The 18,988-nt window shown below is 38.3% G+C and overlaps 1 protein-coding gene across 1 annotated transcript in view; it reads right to left on the bottom strand.

The window, feature by feature from the left end:
- The window catches only part of CDK19 (cyclin dependent kinase 19), a 121,722-nt gene that overhangs the window by 20,362 nt on the left and 82,372 nt on the right, over positions 1–18,988 (bottom strand). Inside the window, exons 6-7 of the mRNA XM_009289198.1 lie at positions 18,048–18,152; positions 75–218 (exon numbers count right to left, since the gene is read on the bottom strand). Of these exons, the coding sequence (XP_009287473.1) occupies positions 75–218; positions 18,048–18,152 (249 nt within the window). The remainder of the gene's footprint in view (positions 1–74; positions 219–18,047; positions 18,153–18,988) is intronic.

Raw genomic sequence — 18,988 nt, 5'->3', positions numbered from 1 at the left:
GTGTCTTTCCTTTGGGGGGGGGGGGGGATCAACTCAGTAGCATTACGTCTGACGCTTTAATGAAAATAAATTACCTGCAGGGAATCCCATTACACTGAAAATGCGATCTAGCTGATCGTGATGAAAAGGATTACTTGTTTTGATGTCCTCCTGACGACAGTGAAATATAGGTTCCGAAGTCAATAGTTCAGCAAATATGCAGCCAATTGCCCAAATATCTAAGAAAGAAGGAGGATAATTCATGCAAATTTACTGTATTTCATCACTCTGTTTTTTGTTTCTGCATAATTTCTCAACAACCTGTATAATCACAGTAAGACAAAATGCCTCACAGTGTAATTACATACAGCACTTTAAAAATAATGCATTAATATAATACATTAAAAAGGGTAAAATCTGGAGATACAGGTTTTTTTCAATCAAAATTAGAGTCTCCAAATTCTGTTTCAAGTTGTACACTGGCAGTCCAGCACTGAACGTATTCACAGTTATGGCAGAAACCTACACAATATTTGCTGACAACATAGCTTAAAGGGCATTCAACTGACCATCAAAACCAAACCATAAATCCCCAATAAAGACACATTGAAATAAAAGTTCTATCACATATTTCAGAACGATTCCAAACAGATAATTGATAACCAAATAAACACTATGAAGGAAAAGAATAATGACTCATATGTTTAGCCAAATAGTGAAAGGTAGTTAAAATGGAGAAACAAGATCCTAATTTTAATCAAGAGTAGAAGAGTGATTACCAAACTTTAAAAAAAAAAAATCCTACTTGACAGCTGACTCCCACTGGAACAATACTGGAACTGTCTCATCTACATCTCATGTACATACAGAAAACAACAGCGTGATATACTGGAGTTTTAATGAAAGAAAATTACAACCTTTATTTCATAAATTTCTCATTAATATGCTTTTCAAAATTAAATCTATTGTGGACAAGAACATTAGTTTCATTTACAGGAGAAGAAATTTCTAGATTACATGTATTCATTCTAGTTACTACTATCACCACCCATCTTAGTGTTCTGTATGACCTGAATGCTTTACTATGCATCTTAAAATGAAAGTGTGAATTTGTCAGTGAGAAGAAGGTTACTAGCAGAAAAGAAATGGATTTGCTACATTGACAAATACGTGTCTGGGATATAACTCTGGAAAAAGATGTTGAGATCAGATGAATAATGAGCATATATTGCTGAATACAAGAGTGTGGAGACTTGCTTAGTAGTTGAGGTTAAACTAGATGGCCCTGGGAAACCTTTTGGATTTTATCAAATTTAATAGCATAAATATAGAAAACAATTTACCCTTAATTTATAGGTCTAAGAAATAAAAAATTACCTAACTGGAGTTTGGTTTATTAGATTCAGACTAAAGAGAACACCAAGAGAAGTCTTGTTTGTGGCAACTAATCTGAGACTCAAAACCCCACCTGCTGCCAATGGTGGTGTTTGGCCCTGCTGCCTGCGAGACACACGGTCTCTTGAGGAAAGAAAAAAGCACTGCTCTCTTTATGTAGGGAATGAAAAAAGAGCCATCACGCTCTCTTTGCCTAAACAGGTCAGTTCCGTTTCCATCACATTACAGGTATGGAGCTTGGGGTGTCCCAATTTATAAGCCTTTCTCTCTACTTCCTTTACAGGAAAGACTGATAACATTTCATTCAGACTTTACAGTTTCGTCAGGGTATAACTTGCTCTGTGCATTACATCACTTTCTCAGGGTTTTATCTTCCTTTGATTTTCTTCTTAGCCTTATCTGCACGAAAACAAGATCTTTAGCGCTTGAGATTTTACCTGCTCAAGCAGCTAATGCAGCATATTAATCACAACTCCTGCCCGGGTAGCAGGCATAAATTATCTACTCCAGAATGGAAATTACTTACTGTTTGAAGAATAGCATCTTCATTTAACAGTATCTCTTCACTCATTTTTATACTAGATAGCAAATCCTTCTGGAGATGGTTTATCTAGAGGCCAAAGGAGTTGCAACCCTCTTGGTTTTCATGGCTTTCTGCAGTGCTCGCTGTCCATCACATAGTGAGGGAGAGGCTGGGCCACTGCTCATTATTCTATTCATTATCGCTCTATCCAGACTGAGCTTTTCCTTTTAAAGAAAAAAAAAATCTAGTATTCTTGTTGACAGCAAAGCTGAACTGGGAAATCTCCCTGATGTGACACAGCAAACTTCAAAACTCTGTTCTTCCTTCATCAGCTGAACAGTGTGAGAGCAGAGCCACTGTGGCAATGCATTCCCACTTCCTGACTCCGTGATTAATGCAGAGAGCACATTTTAAACCCTTTGAGAATTCAGAAAGACAGATGTTGTACCAACTGGAAGTTACATCTGAATAAACACTGGTAACTCCCAAGCTGGTGTTGTATTTTCTATGGGATGGCATTACTGGACAAGTCAAGCATGAGAATAATTTAGCTCTGATCAGTCATTATAGTCTCTAGTAGTTCATAGTGCTGGGTTTCAACCCTTTAGGTCTCTTGCCAGATACTCTTCAGCTTCAAAGAACTAATGTAAAGTAACCCAAAATACTTAGTACAGAAAACCTGAAGCTTTAATTTCCGTAAGTGAAGATTAAACAGCTGGAAAAGGCCTTATAGCCAAGCAGCTCAAGCAGGTCAGGGTCTTCCTTTTGTTGAATCTAACTTTTATGTAACCTGATCTCGAACACATCCTTGGCACATATTGAAACCATTCTCACAGTTCTGCCAAGTTTGGCTAGTCCTTTTTTTTTTTTAATAACATTCATAATTTACAGTAATTATTTACCATGTGGCATCTTTCTAGCAGGAACTCCTTGTTAAATTCTGGCAAGTTTAAAAGCTTCATCAATACAAGCAGTCCTAATAGGTGTCTCCTACATTGTTCATATTAGTCAACCAAATACAAACTTCAGCTCTAACTATGGAAAAATGTGTCAATAATTAGCAATTTCCCTATGCAGTGCCATTTCATATGTTTTCAGTTTGTGGTCCCTAAAAAAGATTAATGATTATTACATCCATTCCAAATCAATTCCAAATAAGAAGTACTACCCCTCAGAAGTGGGTGTTTACAGGGGCAAAGCTTAACACACATAAGCAGTATTTTTCAACTACAGCACATTATTAATCTAGTGCACATCTGCCTCTAGCACAAGAGAAACTTCTTGTTATGTTGTATAACAATTTCATTATAAACAAAATTTCTGTTTAAAAGCCACCACCAAAAATAAGAGGCAAACTACAGAGTTTCCATTTCAACTTGTTATGTACCAGAACCACTGAAAACAGGGCCATATACGTCCTACAAGGTTGCATCAGATACTAAATGTTTTCCCATCTGATGTCCCAGGAGGATCCTAATAAATATACCAGAGTAATACAACCATTCCTACAAGGACGGTTCTGTTTCCTACACCTTATTCTACTATCATTAGGTTTCAGGAATGATCTGTGGTAAAAGGTTTTTACTGTTTGTTTTCCTGTTGGTGGGGTGGGGTTTTTTGGGGTTGGTTGGGGGTTTTTTTGCCCTTTGCCCTCTGAGACTTCCACACTCCCCACTTTCCCCAAGTTTACACTGAACCTGAATGCAAGCCAGTTTTGCTCCCTGACTCTGGAAAGTGAATGCCTTGTAGCATACTCCTTTCCCTAGACTCCTCACCGAACAGCTTGCTAAGGTCCCATTCAAACCTATTCACAGTGAAATATCCTTCCACTGTAACAATATTACTCAAGTACTATACAATAATTTTGTAAAAGGAAAAAAATAGCCTTTTAAAGATGGTCACTTGTGGTTGGTAAACAGACCCATATATATGCCTGGGTGCACAGATTATTAGAATATTTGTATGGCTGCCCATGCCCCAGTTTTAAAACCTGTGACTAATAGCTTTATAGGTCAGCTACTAAAGCTGAGAAAACCCTGCACGTCCCACTCTAGTGCTGTACCCAAGGAGCACGTACAAAAGGATGCTGACATAGCTGTTTTATTGATAGGGCTGATTAAGCAGACAAATGCTCATATATTCTTTCCTTTCTATGGCACAATAATCTAATTTCTGTATTTGTTCCAATATTTTGGAAACATTCTTTAAGAATATTATGACAATTTAAGACAATAAGACAATTTATTGAGCAATAGCCCTGATTCTCAAAATAAAACATCTTTTCCCATGCATATTAACTACAATGTTTCATCGAAGACAGGACAGAGTCCAAGATGAAATACTTTGCGCTTCTTAACTATATCCAAGAAAAGAAATACATAAACAAGCTCTTAGCCTCATATAATTCTTTAATAAAATTCTGTTAAAGTAATTTAAGAATGGGAAAACACCTATTTAAGCTGCAACCAATCTGTGGAATTCATCATTAGTGAGTTTGGTCTAGCAGCTTCAACCAACCTGCGTTTTTTTGTTTTGGTTTGAACACGAAGTCTAGACTCTAGGACACATCTGAATGCTGGTAAAGGAAGCAAACAGTGGATGGACGCCAGAATACTACTTCTCTACATCCACCAAGGGCTAATGCAACAACCAGGGTAACCAAAAGCTAGTTAGCACGGTCTTAGCCCAAACAAGGCAATCCAGGTCACCTATGAAGAGCTACAATGTTTATGTGAGATTCACCAAATCTTTTAAATCATAGAATCATAGGATCATTTAGGTTGGAAGAGACCTTTAAAACCATCGAGTCCAACCGTTAACCTAGCACTGCCAAGTCCACCACTAAACCATGTCCCTAAGCGCCACATCTACACGTCTTTTGAATACCTCCAGGGATGGGGACTCCACCACTTCCCTGGGCAGCCTGCTCCAATGCTTGACAACCCTTTCGGTGAAGAAATTTTTCCTAATATCCAATCTAAACCTCCCCTGGTGCAAATCAAGGCAAGGACAACAAATACACCAACATACTCGAAACCCGAAAGGTGGCCGCACAAGCAAACACGTCTAATTTTTTTCAAATAAATATCAATTGGTCTAATGAAAAGGTAAAATCTCTTTATAAGAAAATCTTGCCTCTCTTATGCACAGCAGCAGATTATAAGCTTATCTGGAATCTTTACACCCAGTGACCTAGGAGCATAGAGACACTATAGAAAAAGAGTTTATTAATTTTTACATTGGATTTAAACACCCAGAAGTTAGATTTAAAATAATAATACACCTTTAAAGGGGAATTTCTCATTTCTTTGTCCCGATAAGGTGACTAGAACATTCCTATGTCTGCTATCACAGACAGACACAAGGGAAAGGTCTTCCCTTTCGTACCTTAAGGTCTCAATTTCTACACGCTTCATGAAACTTTAGTCAGCAAAACAGAAGGTCAAGGAAGAAGTGGTTACTAGCCTTTTAAATTTGACACTTTCTATGAAGAACTGAGAATGGGGTCAAACATTTACATGTGACAGTCTTTTCAAGGGGAAGCAAAAAATCGTGTCAGTGGGCTAAGGGTCAGAAATTTCCTATCACTCATTGGTAAGTTAGGTCTTTAACAAACAGCATCTCAACAGAACTTGACTGAAGAACAGAAGTTTATACTGTAAAGCCACAAAGATGAATGTTCTGCAGACAGAAAAAATACCTCTCAGTAATCTGAAGGACGCTCACTGCCAGCCAAACATGCCTCTGAGAGCAATGTTTTATTTCAAGAGCGTGTAATCTCCTGTGCCATGACGTAGAGTCAAGATAATTCAAAACTTTTAAAGGCAAAACCATATTAATTCCAATCAGTCATGAAATCTATTATCCTCACACTTTTTTTTTTACCTGTATGTCTCCACCCTAGCCTTTTAAACTAAGCTGTCCTTTTCTCATGTTTGTACTAAGAATTTAATTAATTTCAATTACTACACCTTAAAAATTTTGAAGCATCTTGATTGAAATTCTGAGTTCACTGAAATCAACTGCAATTTTCTACAGGGCTTTAGTAGGCCAGGAATTCTCATTCTCTCTAAACAGAGTTATTTTAGCTTGTCAAAATATTTATTTTCCCACTTAAATTTCTATTCCTCAGTATATCAGCATTAAATGAAGATCCTGAATCATATGATTTCAGCCTTCTGCTGTGCATTAGACACATAATCTAGCTTGCAACATTATACTTAAATTACTGTGGTAAGCTTGACAACACAGGTACAATAGATTTAATACGGGGAGTGGCAATAGGACCAGAGGCCCTAAGTAGTCCTCCCATGCAGCAAAAATATGATTCCAAACAAAGACATCCTGTTAAAGAACTTAAATCTTTAATTTACAAAACTTCACATGCAAAAATTTGGAAATTCCAGGTTTATGGTTCTATATGCAACCTTGTATTTTCCTTGTGCAGCCTATGTACTGAAGAACACAGGAATCCTCAAGGCAGGGAAAATGCAATCTTAACAATTGTACCATAGAGCACGAGAATTAAACTTTTACCAACATTATACTGCTTTTGTAAGAATTTTCAGTGCCTGTCTTCCCAAATACTCTCCACACCCCACACCCCCAAATCCTATATACCACATTTTCATCAGCAATTCTTTAACTCTTCAGTTGTGTCTCCAAGACTACTACTGTGCAAACTACAGAGTAACTACATTAGCTAGCAGTAGAGCAGGCTAACATCCTTGAGAGACAGAATAGAGTAATGGTTTCATGAATGCAGAATAGAGTGATGGTTCCATCTTCTTTCTTCTCTTCTCTCAGTTCTTCCAGAAACTGGGGTGTGCTCCAGCCTCAGGTGATGTCGCTTCAGGGCAGGGAATTAGGTCACTGGGACAAGCGCTGAGTCCTGGCAAGGAAAGTGTGTTACAGCCTTCTTTTCTCTCTAATCCTGAGCCTTCATATGTGTCAAGAGACAGCAGAGGGCTATTATTTTTATGCCAACTCCAGTAACCCCAAGATGTCGTAAAGAACGTACTGCTACTTTTGTTCCAGCAACAGCACTGCTTATACCTCAGAGGGTCCAAGAGGTACTCTGGCAGGCTGCCAAAGCTTTTCACAGAAACAAAAGTAAAAAGAAAAATGTTCTTTCAGTGACAACTCATCAAAAGCACAAGGAATGTAATGGGTGACACAAAAGGCAGCTTTGTAGCCTCAGGGATACTTCCCCCTACCAAATATCAAACAACTGCAGCAAGTAAAGGAAGTATGAAAGCTTCTCACTGCAAAGGCCACAAGTCCCTTTTATATTGCAAAGTATTAGGCAAGTCTAATACAGAAATCGTTACCATTTCTTCCTGTAATGATGAAAGAATTAAGAACAGGCAAGATATGCTGCTGTTTGGTAAAATAGTATTTACAAAGCTTTTCAGGGAACACACACAGCTTTGCATTTTCACTTTAACATATGAAAAAAGTGATAGACAGTATGATCTGATCATAGGACCGGAAAGCCAGGAACTCCTGATTATTAATTATGGTGCTTTATCATTACTTTCCTCCCTCCTCCTCCATTTTTTCCCCCATCTCATTCCATCACTGCAGGTAAGTGTCCAATATACAATCTATATTGTACAAATAGCACAGCATATTAGAGAATTGTTGCTATTTTCTGTGCTCTTCTGAACTGTAGCAAATGAGAAGTGAGCAGTACATATGAACTCCTGATTATTAATTATGGTGCTTTATCATTACTTTCCTCCCTCCTCCTCCATTTTTTCCCCCATCTCATTCCATCACTGCAGGTAAGTGTCCAATATACAATCTATATTGTACAAATAGCACAGCATATTAGAGAATTGTTGCTATTTTCTGTGCTCTTCTGAACTGTAGCAAATGAGAAGTGAGCAGTACATATTCTCTGAAAGAAATACAATTCCATCTCATTCCATCACTGCAGGTAAGTGTCCAATATACAATCTATATTGTACAAATAGCACAGCATATTAGAGAATTGTTGCTATTTTCTGTGCTCTTCTGAACTGTAGCAAATGAGAAGTGAGCAGTACATATTCTCTGAAAGGGAAATACAATTTTTTTTTTCCAAATTAAATGCAGAATCTTTCAACAAAACAGCTTTTCTGTACACAACGGAGCTCTTCAGAGGTTAACTCCATGCTAAATGAAGAGGGACAGCGAGTTTATAATCTGTTGTGTGCCTCACTTGGCTTGTGTCATTAACTATTACAAGTTTTTACTAGGTCCAACACGTCAACACCTTCAGAGCTAACATAAGGTGAGCAAAAGGCATGCTATCTGGTAGATTAAGTTATAACAAGGAACATGTGAGAAGAATACTTTCCTGGCCTGTTCCAATTCACAAGCCATGACAGTCTTTTCTGGGAGTTATTAAAGCTTTTGATGCCTACTTTATTTCAGTCAACAGAGAGGAATGCACACGAAGAAATCTTGCCTCTTAGCACAGAGGGGTTTATTTGTCCTTCTAAACAGAGTACTTTACAATATCTTAACATTTCTGTTACTAAGGGGTTCAGCCTTACAGCTATTTCTAATAAGGCACTGAGAATATCTCCTACATAATTATAAGCAAATCTCTTGGATAGGCAACGAAATAAACTGCTGTGAAATGTAATTCTGCTGTCAGTCACAGCTATTGCCAAGAAGTCTACTTGTGAAGCAACCCCACCTGTCTTGAGAACAAGTCATTCTACTGAATCAGTGCTTTAGTGCTGAAAGCTTCAGTTGATATTGCTGAAATAATTGTGCCTGAAGATCAAATTGATGGATTAGCTAAAAAAAATTCCTCTGCACCAGAAGTATGCACCTTATTATGATAGTAGGTACTTGGGTTTTCAACCAAAACCAACTTTTGTGAGTGAACATTTTAGATATAGTAGTAAATAGAGCACACTAAAAGCCTTCATTACTGCACTAGTTAGCTAGGGTAAAGCGTTTATGGAACCAGGTTTTATAATGGATCACCTTTGGGGTCTTTAAATGGCAACCTCATGTTTCATTTAAGAAAATGAAATCAGCCTTTAGTCCACTGCTTTGTAAAGGAAGCCTTAAAAAATAAAGCCAAATCAAACATCTCTACGATGCAAGTTCAACCATTCACCTGCTCATATATAAAAGGAACAATGTATTTGCAGTATATCCCAAAGAATCACAATATATCCCAACTAACACATACAGAATGGAATTAACTATGACAAGAAAGTGGGCAAAATGCATCTCCTAACCTTCTCCAAATGCTGAGTCTTGCTTTCTCATGTCATCATTCGTGTTCCATTTCCATATTAGGATCCATTGTTTGCTCTGGGCTATGACAGACATTGCAAGAAGTCCTCCTGCCTTACTTCACTAAATCTTTTTTTTAACTGAGCTCACAGCGTAGGTTGCTCAGGGAGGTTAGAGAATCAATCCTGCTGCTGCAAAGCTCATCTGCCTGGTAAAGGGCAAAGTCAGTGAGATATTAGGGAAGGAAAAGCTTGCTCATGTAAGAGGCCCTATAGCTATTAACAGTTGGGAAGGACACGAAACTGGTGCTCGGAGGGAAAAACAATTAGAAGGAAAAAGACATGGAACTGAGACTATTACTGTCACGGAGGGTTTTCTGGCCTGCTGACGATTTTTGATGTACATGGGGCTAAGCATAGATGGATTTTTGAAGGCACCTCGTTCGAAGTGGTTTTTAATCACAAAGCTATTACTATAGAGGATATTCTGCCTTCTGAGTATTTTTATGTTATTTTTCCTGCTCTACTATAATCCATGTACAGTTAAATCATAGTAATCATCACGCAATAGCAAATCTGCCAAAATGTTGAATAAAAAGGCAAACACCTGGTTCTTCCCTTCATATGTTTTGCAAGAGGAGAGAATCATGAACATATGAAGAAGTATTGGGTGACCATAAGTGGAAGTTTACAGGTTAATTTACAGAGCAGTCTAAATCAGGACAATCAGCAGATTCTAATTGTGATTGAAGATTCAGTGGTTTTGTTTTCCTTTTCTTTTTTAATGTCCAGAATGTGTATATTTCTCAAGCTAACTGCAGATGCTAAGTGACATCCCAGGTTCTCAGACAAATTAATCCATTCACTGAGTTAATGAAAATAATTCATAACACACTTGTACTGGAGCTCCCTATTATCATTAACTGATTTTATCTTCAGGACAATACCATTAAGTAGCATCCCTACCTTATAGCGTTTCATTATGAAACACCACACAGGATAGATTAAGTGACATGCTGTAAGCTACATACAACACTTGAGACTGAATCATTATTTAAATCCAAGTCTTCTGAGACCCAGTTTACTATTCTAAGAGATCAAACTTTACTGTCTGCCCCACATTAGAGTACCTCCATTGGTTTTACAACAGCAGAGGCAGGTCTGACCCACTGCACTGTTCTCATTCTCCTGAGTATTAAGCTAGTACACGCTCCAACACGCTTCTCAGACTCTTCAGAGTTGACAATGGCTGTCAGCTTTACTAGGTAATTTCCAGACATCAACATATTTGAGAACCAAGAGCAACAGAGCAGTTAGAAGAAGGCAGGAACTAGTATGCTAGATCTCAAAACAGTTAATGTTTTAAAGTGTATAAAAATCCTGTGGACGATACTCCTTGAGCTGCTGTCAGCATCTCAAGTTTCCCAAAATACTAATAAATGTAGTTTTAAAATGTTCTATTTAAGTGACCTAACAATCCTTTTTAAAACCTTAATTTTCTTAGGTGATTGCAGTGATAAGATTGTGGAGTGTAGTAAATGCTTTTTTCTTTTTTTTTTTAAAGAAGAAACATGTATAGTATTGTAGAGATCACTGTCAAGCAAGAGGAAAAAACAGCAGTAAATCATCCAGTACCTGCAGTAACTAGATAAGAGAGCAACAATTAATCTTTGGTATTAAAATACTTTGCCTCTCAGTAAAAGCATGAGAACAACTGTGATAATCAAAATGAAGAAAGTTTACCACATGCCAAAATAAGTTTACCACAAAATATCATCTGAATCCAATTACTTCCCATGTCATGTAACATTGCCCAGGGCATGAACAAGGCTCCCCTCCTGGTGTAGCCCGAGTTTTTCTTTTCAGGGTGCATAAATGAATATTTTCCAAACTTCTCTACTTTTCTTTTCTAGTTTTCCACAACCCCTTCCCCTCAAAATCTCTAACAAAGAGGAATGTGGATCCCTATGCAGCAAACAGAAGCTGACTGACTATAGATTTGCTTTTTCTTAACTATCTCTCATGGGTATTTAAAAGCAGTCCCCATACTCCCATGGCTCCACAGACCACAGGTGGGGAACCTCCCCTGTGCATTTTTCTTAAGGACTTTTTTCAAAGTCTTCTGCTTGGCCCCATTTGTAACGTCTGGTTTACCGGATTTTCCAGATAGGTCTTATTTTTCCTCCTTCCCCGCAACCCTCCCAGAACAAGAGACCAGAAGAGCTTTAGGCATCAGTCCAAGATTTCCAGAGGCCCCACAGCCCGGCCAGCGTGCCAACAATCTGTGCGCACACAGTAAGGACATCTGATGCACTCGGAACGTGTGGGACTTGCTGCATAGGCAATATGGAACACATATGCACATATTTCCATCCTAAATCCTACATAATATGCCCCAGATACTTCCCTCTCCTTTTTTCCTGCATAAAGTAGAACGGAGTTGTTGAAACTCTAACAGATCCCAGCATTCGTTATAAATTCATTCCCTTTGATACACCTAATATTTTCCTGTGACATTTGCTTTCAAAGGCATTTTGATATCTGCTTATACCTTTCACACATTTCCAGCTTCCATAACCATATGTTAGTCTGGAAATAGAATGAGGTGACTGTGCACTGCCTAAGCTTTAAATTACAGTTTCTCTATACCTAAATCTTGTTCGGGCTGGTAAATGCAGTTGCCACATGGCCATTTCTGACATTCCTGCTGACTTATAATCTAGACAAATGAGGAAACCTAACTGAGCAATAGAGATTTCTCGGGTTCTCAGATTTTTTTTTCCCCCAATAAATAATCCCATCCCTTTTCAGTGCAGGACAGTGTTTTAGCCTTGCTTACGGGGTGGTTGAATGATCACTCTAAAGAACTCTTTTGCCAACAAAATCCAAACCATCTAAAATACTATAAACCATCTGATGCCATTTATCAAATATACTATTTCTTTAATTAAGGCAAGTGGTAAAGAGAGGTAAGATAACATGTTCTTGTTTGATAGCACTGCTAACTGTACAAGCTGCAACTTGATAAAAACAAGTCTTAATTATGCTATTTCCTTGACGTTATGCCACAAGATAGCCCAGAATGAATCACAGTAGACTGCCACATGCTTCCTTAAAAACCTATGATGAAAAAGAGTTCTTACTACTTACTTTACTTACTAAAACTTTCTTTTCTATTTTGATGTTCCCAGAGTGAAGAAAAAAAAAAATCTGATTAATGTCTCCTTTCAAGCTGAAAGCCAGCTTACCTTTTCCTTCATTTTGCCACAGTCATTTCCTTTACTTTCCTTAAAATTATGGGCAGTCTTTGCCCATCAATGAAAGGAGCACTGTACCTTGCCACTTAACTTCAACCTTGTTTCTTTGGTATTTGGAGTATAAAGGCATTTTCTGTTGTGCTGGAGACTTTCCAAAAGTTCAGTAGTTTTATTAACGTTTCCATGATTGCAAGCATTTTACATTTTCACAGTTACTTGGTTTCACCTGAAGCTTGTTCAAGTTACTTTTATTTGCATATTTTACTTCTTTGCTAGAGTATCAGGATCTGATGAACACATGGGAACAGATTCTGCTTTTAAATAATGGTGCTGGAAATGAAGACCAGCTTCCACAGGCTACAATAAATTTAGTACGGAATTATATTGTGGTAACAGAACAGAAAGTGACCTTTGGCTTCTACAGCACCATTTTCCCAATTTGTATTCATCTGGTAAATTAGTTACTTGTAACTATGGTAGCAGATTATATAGGAAACTTTATTAACAAGTAGGGCTTAGATTATAAATGTTCACAGTTCAGGAAACTAAATATTATTCCCCATGAAACCCTAACATGGGCTTTTTACTATCCTTTTAACATGCAGAAAGCAAAAGCTATTTCTGTTTTTCAGCAGCAGTATTTTCCTGACTCCTGTATCTCCTTAAAACATGATGTTACATACGTGATGAACAACTACTTGTTCTGCAAGCAAATAAATGAAAAGTAGAATATTTCATTACTACGAAGGAACAAATTAAATAAAGGGGAAAATGTCACTGAAAGACTACCTCTAAAATAATGAAATATGCTTCTATATTGTTTTGTGTAATACATAGTTCTTTCTAAACAGACTGTATTTAGTCCAATTTTTCCTCAAAGTTAAACCCACAAAATGTAACTAAGATCAGGTCCAGAAAACAAAGACAAAAATCCTGAGTGAGACAAAAGTCAAATTCTAATTTCATTCTTTGATCATGTATGAGAATTATTTACATGCAAGCAAGCATACCTAAAGGCTTTATAACAAGAACAAAAACAAATTGGACACTATAGTAGACAGTGTCCAGGATATTATAAAAAACAAAGCTAATTAACATTATATGTGAAGCTAAGATAAGAGAGTATTAGATACAGAATACAGAAAATATATTTAGAATAAAATCAAGACTAAGCCAGTAAAATCCTAAGCAATCATCTGAACTATGTAGCAACTATTGGACAATGTTCAGTCTGTTGCAGTAGAGAACTGATGACAATGCATTCCTAGTAAATTCAAACAAAAATATTTCTCACAATGATAAAATTGGAAGAGAATAGACCAAAGCTGGCATGACATTGCTTTTAGCCTGATTTTTGTTATATTTACTAATTATACAAAATTATATATTATATAAAAGGCGTAAGAAAATAGCTACAGAATAAGCAGCTATATACCAAATAGCCTGTCATTTCCTTTTTCATAAATTGCTATATCTAATCACCTTTCTTCTAAATTATTATTTCCAACTGAAGAGCAGTTAAATGAGAATCTTATATAATTTACGAGTTATTACTAAGAGTGATACATTAGGGCTCCTGAGAATTATGTAATATTAAGAGATGTTAAAATTGTATTTCTTGCACAGAGATTCAAGAGAGAGCTTTAAGAGTTGTGTCCTTTGCCAAAAACATTAGCATTCAAGTTAAACTCTCACTAGCATGCTTGGCTCATTAAGATTGCCTTTTTTTAAGTGCACATAATGCTAGAAGCAAAATACAAGTGCGGACTCATAAACTGCATGAACATCGCTGTCATTTTGTAACCCACTTCTTCCCTTTGCCTTAAAGCTGCACACAGATCACCTCCAGTACCTTTATTCTTTTCTCTTCTCTTCAGTCACATGCTCCTCTAATCCTTCAGTCAGCCGACAAATCTCACCTTGCAACTTTCCTTGTTTTCATTTCCGTATTTTTTACTTTGCTGCCCAAACTGCTTTGAGTGCTCTCAGCACTCACGCTGCACACCAGGTACTACATGACCCATTCACACCCCTCCTGGGGATTCACTGGTGTGGATCTGATACAAGAAATAAAAGCCTCAGAAATAATAAACTACTAGCAAAACCGGATCTTTCTGAAGCATCATCATCCTCTAAAGTTTCAACAGGGACTCCTTGTCTGTGTTTTAGTACAGACTACAGATCCCTCAGGGCAAGAACCAAGTAATTTATGACATAATTAAAAAAACAACGGCATTATACTAATTCATCCTTCAAAGAGATGTCCTGAGATAATGGTACATATCACTCACCTAAATCTGCAAACAATATGCTATCTATCAAAAATAGGTAACTGTCAGTTAAGGTAACTTCCCAGTACCACGCACGCAGGTCACTCAGTAATCTGGTCTACTCACATCTGTGTTTCACAAAATCAACATAGTCAGGGCAGTTTAAGCATCTAATTTACAGGCGGTTAAGGTAATCCTGTTAGTATTTTCTTTAAACACTTCTAGTAACTGTTTTCACCCACAACAGGATGCAGTAAACAGAGACTTTAGAAGTTAGCATCCCAGTTTGCATGGAGTCAGATGCAAAGCAGGCCGTAAGAGTCTGCTTCAGACAACATGGCATTGTGCCACAACCATGGGGGGGAGGGGGGGGGCACTGCAAGGCTCCATCCCCAGCACCCACTGGAGAAGATACCCTGGGAAATCAGAGGCCTCAACCAAGACAGAGCTCCAGAGGGAGGGTGCTGCCACCCAGGACTCAGGCTGCAGGGTGACACTGGCCTCACAGTGGGAGATACAGTCTGGTTGGGGCACTGAGTCACCAACGAAAGGAGCTGTGGGAGGAGGTGAACAGACTCCGCAGCATCACAGAGAATAAACAGGACACGAACAGGGTCACCTCAGGGACCTTGCAAAGGTTTCTGGAGGATGTTGGGGTAAGTTCCTTCATACAGATACTACATGTGTCACCTTTCAGATCTGCTACTCGGAAGAAGGAAGAACTGGTTGGGGATATGATAATCAATGACAACCATAAAACAGTGGAATAGTGAAGGCAAGTAACAGAACACAGGCCCTGGGCTTCAGGAAAAACTGGCTGGATCATCAAGGTCTGAGGATGGTGGTTAATGGTTTATACTCTAACCTGGAGGCTGATTACAAGTGAAGTACCACAGAGGCCTATGAGACCTATCCAACTTAGTATCTTTACCAATGCCAAGGAGGAGGAGCTGGAACACCCCCCCAACAAGTTGTGGATGAAGGAAAACTGGGGAAACAGTTGATACACTTGAGGATAGAGCTGCCATTCAGGCAGGAACTAGACAGGCCACAGGAAACTCGTGATATACAACAAGGACAAATACAAAGTCCAGCACTCATGATGGACTAACCCCCTGTGATGGTTCAGGTGGGGGACTGACTGGCTGGAGAACATCTCTGCAGAAAAGGATGTGGGGGTTCCAGTGGACATCAGGCAAAACATGAGCCAGCAGTGTACCCTGGTAAGCGATGAAGACTAACAGCATCAATAGGATGTATTTAGGATCTATTGGCTGTATCAACAGGAGCACAGCCAGTAGATTGAGAGAAGTGATTACTACCCTTTACTTAGCACTTGTTGGACCACATTTGGGCCACTCTGGGGACCTGAATATGAGACAGACTTTGATAACCTGGAGCAAGCTCAGTGGAGAGCCACCAGGATGGTCAGAGGCTGGAGAACCTGCTCTGGGAGAGGAGGCTGAGGGACACAGGTTTGTTCAGATTGAAAAGGAACCTATGAGCAGCCTCCCCAGTACCTACAGAGAGGTGACTGAGACAATGGAGCCAGGCTCTTTACAGTGGTATATGACAGGAGAATGAGAGATTACAGGCATAAAATGAAACAGGAAGTTCTGACTAGGTATAAGGAAAAGAATTCTTCACTATGAGGATGATTTAGCACTGGAACAGGTCATTCAGAGAGGGTGTGGAATCTTTGTTCTAAGTGGTTTTCAAGACCTGGCTGGACAAATCCCTCAGCAGCCCGGTCTGAATTCAGAGTGGACTCTGCTTTGAACAGGAGGATGGACGAGAGACCGCCTAAGGTCCCTTTCAACCTGATTGAATCTATCTGCAATTAGTATTTTACTTTGGAGCAGGATTTTGCTTTTGAAATGGATCAGATTGTCCACACCTATGACACTTCAGCCTGCACTGCAGAGTTCTCTCAGAGTACACAAAATAAATTCCTTTGGGATGAAATTAAACCAAAATGTGTGCATCAGCCGCTAATGAGCGGTAGTCCATTGGACCAGGCCAGAGAATGCCCAAAGCACTCCCCTTTCTCCAAAACACGTATAATGTGGATGCTAGATACTCAGTACCATTTTGTTTTACAGATGCACTTCTATTGTGCCACGCTACTTGCTAATGTAGACATTGTCATCTGAAGAGTTATATTTTTCTATTTCAGCAGATGAAAAGGAATGCTAGCATATAAACCCTGACTTTTTGGCTTTTTGATGTTGACAAACTTTTTCCAAGGATAGAAATGCATGTTACCTGCCTGCAAGACTGAATGTATATATCTTCACTAGAGCTGTGCAGAAGTCTTTTTGCCCTTCTTAACAGTTCCTGCGCATACAAAGCAAGATCAACAAAGCAGAGTTTTGCCCAACTCAGGTTCTCCTGCACTGGAGGATTCCAAATGGGAGAGAAGAGCAATAAAGAAATGTGAAGTGCAAGTCCACATCAAAGTCAGGTGACAGTTTATTCATTTTTTAAACTTTTTGCTGTATATGATAGTTTGATAAACAGGAGTTATTTGAAAAAGCCAGACTGTGAGACTTAATTAAAAGTGTTGGTCCACCCAACTGAACATTCAACAGAGATGCTAGTATAACACCGTGCTTTGTAACTCTCTGAACAAAGGCCCACATAGCATCTCCAAAAACTTCTGTAACAGGAAAATGCCTGCAACTCCCAAGAAAGCCACCTCTGTACAAATAGGAACGATTTAACCCTGTTAACAGAGGGACACCGTTTCCTTTGCAGTTCTCTTCAACATACAACCTAATCACGCAGACAGGATACCTTCGGTGCATCTCAGTGTTTTTATTCTCTAAACAGCTAGGCACCAAGGCTGATTGTGCTTATTGAACTTAATAAGCGGGAAGGAAGACAAGAGCCTGGCCACCAGCATTTCCTGAACATAGAGCTTCGTAAGTCATCGGGAGTGAATGATCTACAGATTGCGCACAGCGCAGGAGACTACACTTCTTATCAAGCCACACACTTCATAGAAGCATCTGGACATGAAGCACCCTAGAGGAACGCCACTTTAACAGTCATAGTTCTTTCCCTTTTGAAGGTTTACAAAATTACAAGATTTCTGAGCCCATATCAGAAAACGGTATAAACCAATGCAAAAAATATTTTTATTTTAAAAACAAACAAACAACACATTTAAAACGTCTAACATTAACCTTAACTCATATCGAAAAATAAAAGCACAGTCCTCAAAGTTTCAATCTGGATTAATCTTTTATGGATTGGATCATACTCCATCTGCTGCTACTTCAGGAAAAAAACTAGCTGGTCAGTTGATCATCATATCTACTATAAAGCTACCCTCCTTTACAAAACTTAGAGGTAAACCTCTTTCTTACACAGAACTTACCAATGGCCTTTGTGTAATGTCTGGCTCCAAGTAACAGCTCTGGAGCTCTGTACCAGAACGTCACCACAACTGGATCCAAGTCTGCCAATGGCTTCAAAGGCAAAAGAGAACATTTAAAATTTTAATACAAATAAATCAGAATTTAACAGTATTGCCAAAAATCAATTAACAAAAGCTCAGAAAAGAACATTTAAAATTTTAATACAAATAAATCAGAATTTAACAGTATTGCCAAAAATCAATTATAACAAAAGCTCAAAAACATTAAAACTTACAAATCAAAGTTTCTAAGAAAGCAACAAGTTACTCATAACAATACTGGGCCAAATTTATATAAGGCTAAATTCCATTTACTTCATTTATAAGACTATGAAGGATGATGTTTGACTTTTGAGTGTTTTCATCATGGTATTGTAAAACTTTACATAACACAGATGCCTGTTTATTTAAATAGAACTGAAAGAGAAACCTGGTTAACTAAAGCCAATAGTAGTAGGTCTCTAATGTATATTTTTTATTTTTATATGTTTACAAAACTGTGATCCCTTGTGACTGCTATATATTTACCCTAAGTGCAAAACCAAAATGACTGCAGTGTAGTTTGTTTTGCACTATTTCTCAAAATATGCCTCCTACTTGATTTGGAAGAACAAACTCCAGAATCAGGAAAAAGTTTTTAACTGGGAATTAATGAAATCAGTGAGTTTACACTGTTACAAAGGTGTATTTTAAATGTAAACATTCATTTTATATAATTCAAAAATCCTCTCTAGAAACAACCTTGTAAGTAACATTACTTACAAGTTAAGTTAACATTCACTGGTGATGCCGCACCTCGAATACTGCGTTCAGTTTTGGGCCCCTCACTACAAGAAGGACGTTGAGGTGCTGGAGCGTGTCCAGAGAAGGGCAACGAGGCTGGTGAGGGGTCTGGAGAACAA

Source organism: Aptenodytes forsteri, unplaced genomic scaffold (genome assembly GCF_000699145.1).
Source record: "Aptenodytes forsteri isolate BGI_AS27 unplaced genomic scaffold, ASM69914v1 Scaffold217, whole genome shotgun sequence".
Taxonomy (NCBI): domain Eukaryota; kingdom Metazoa; phylum Chordata; class Aves; order Sphenisciformes; family Spheniscidae; genus Aptenodytes; species Aptenodytes forsteri.
The sequence above is the reverse complement of the archived record's forward strand: the minus strand, read 5'-3'. Positions and strand labels throughout refer to the sequence as shown.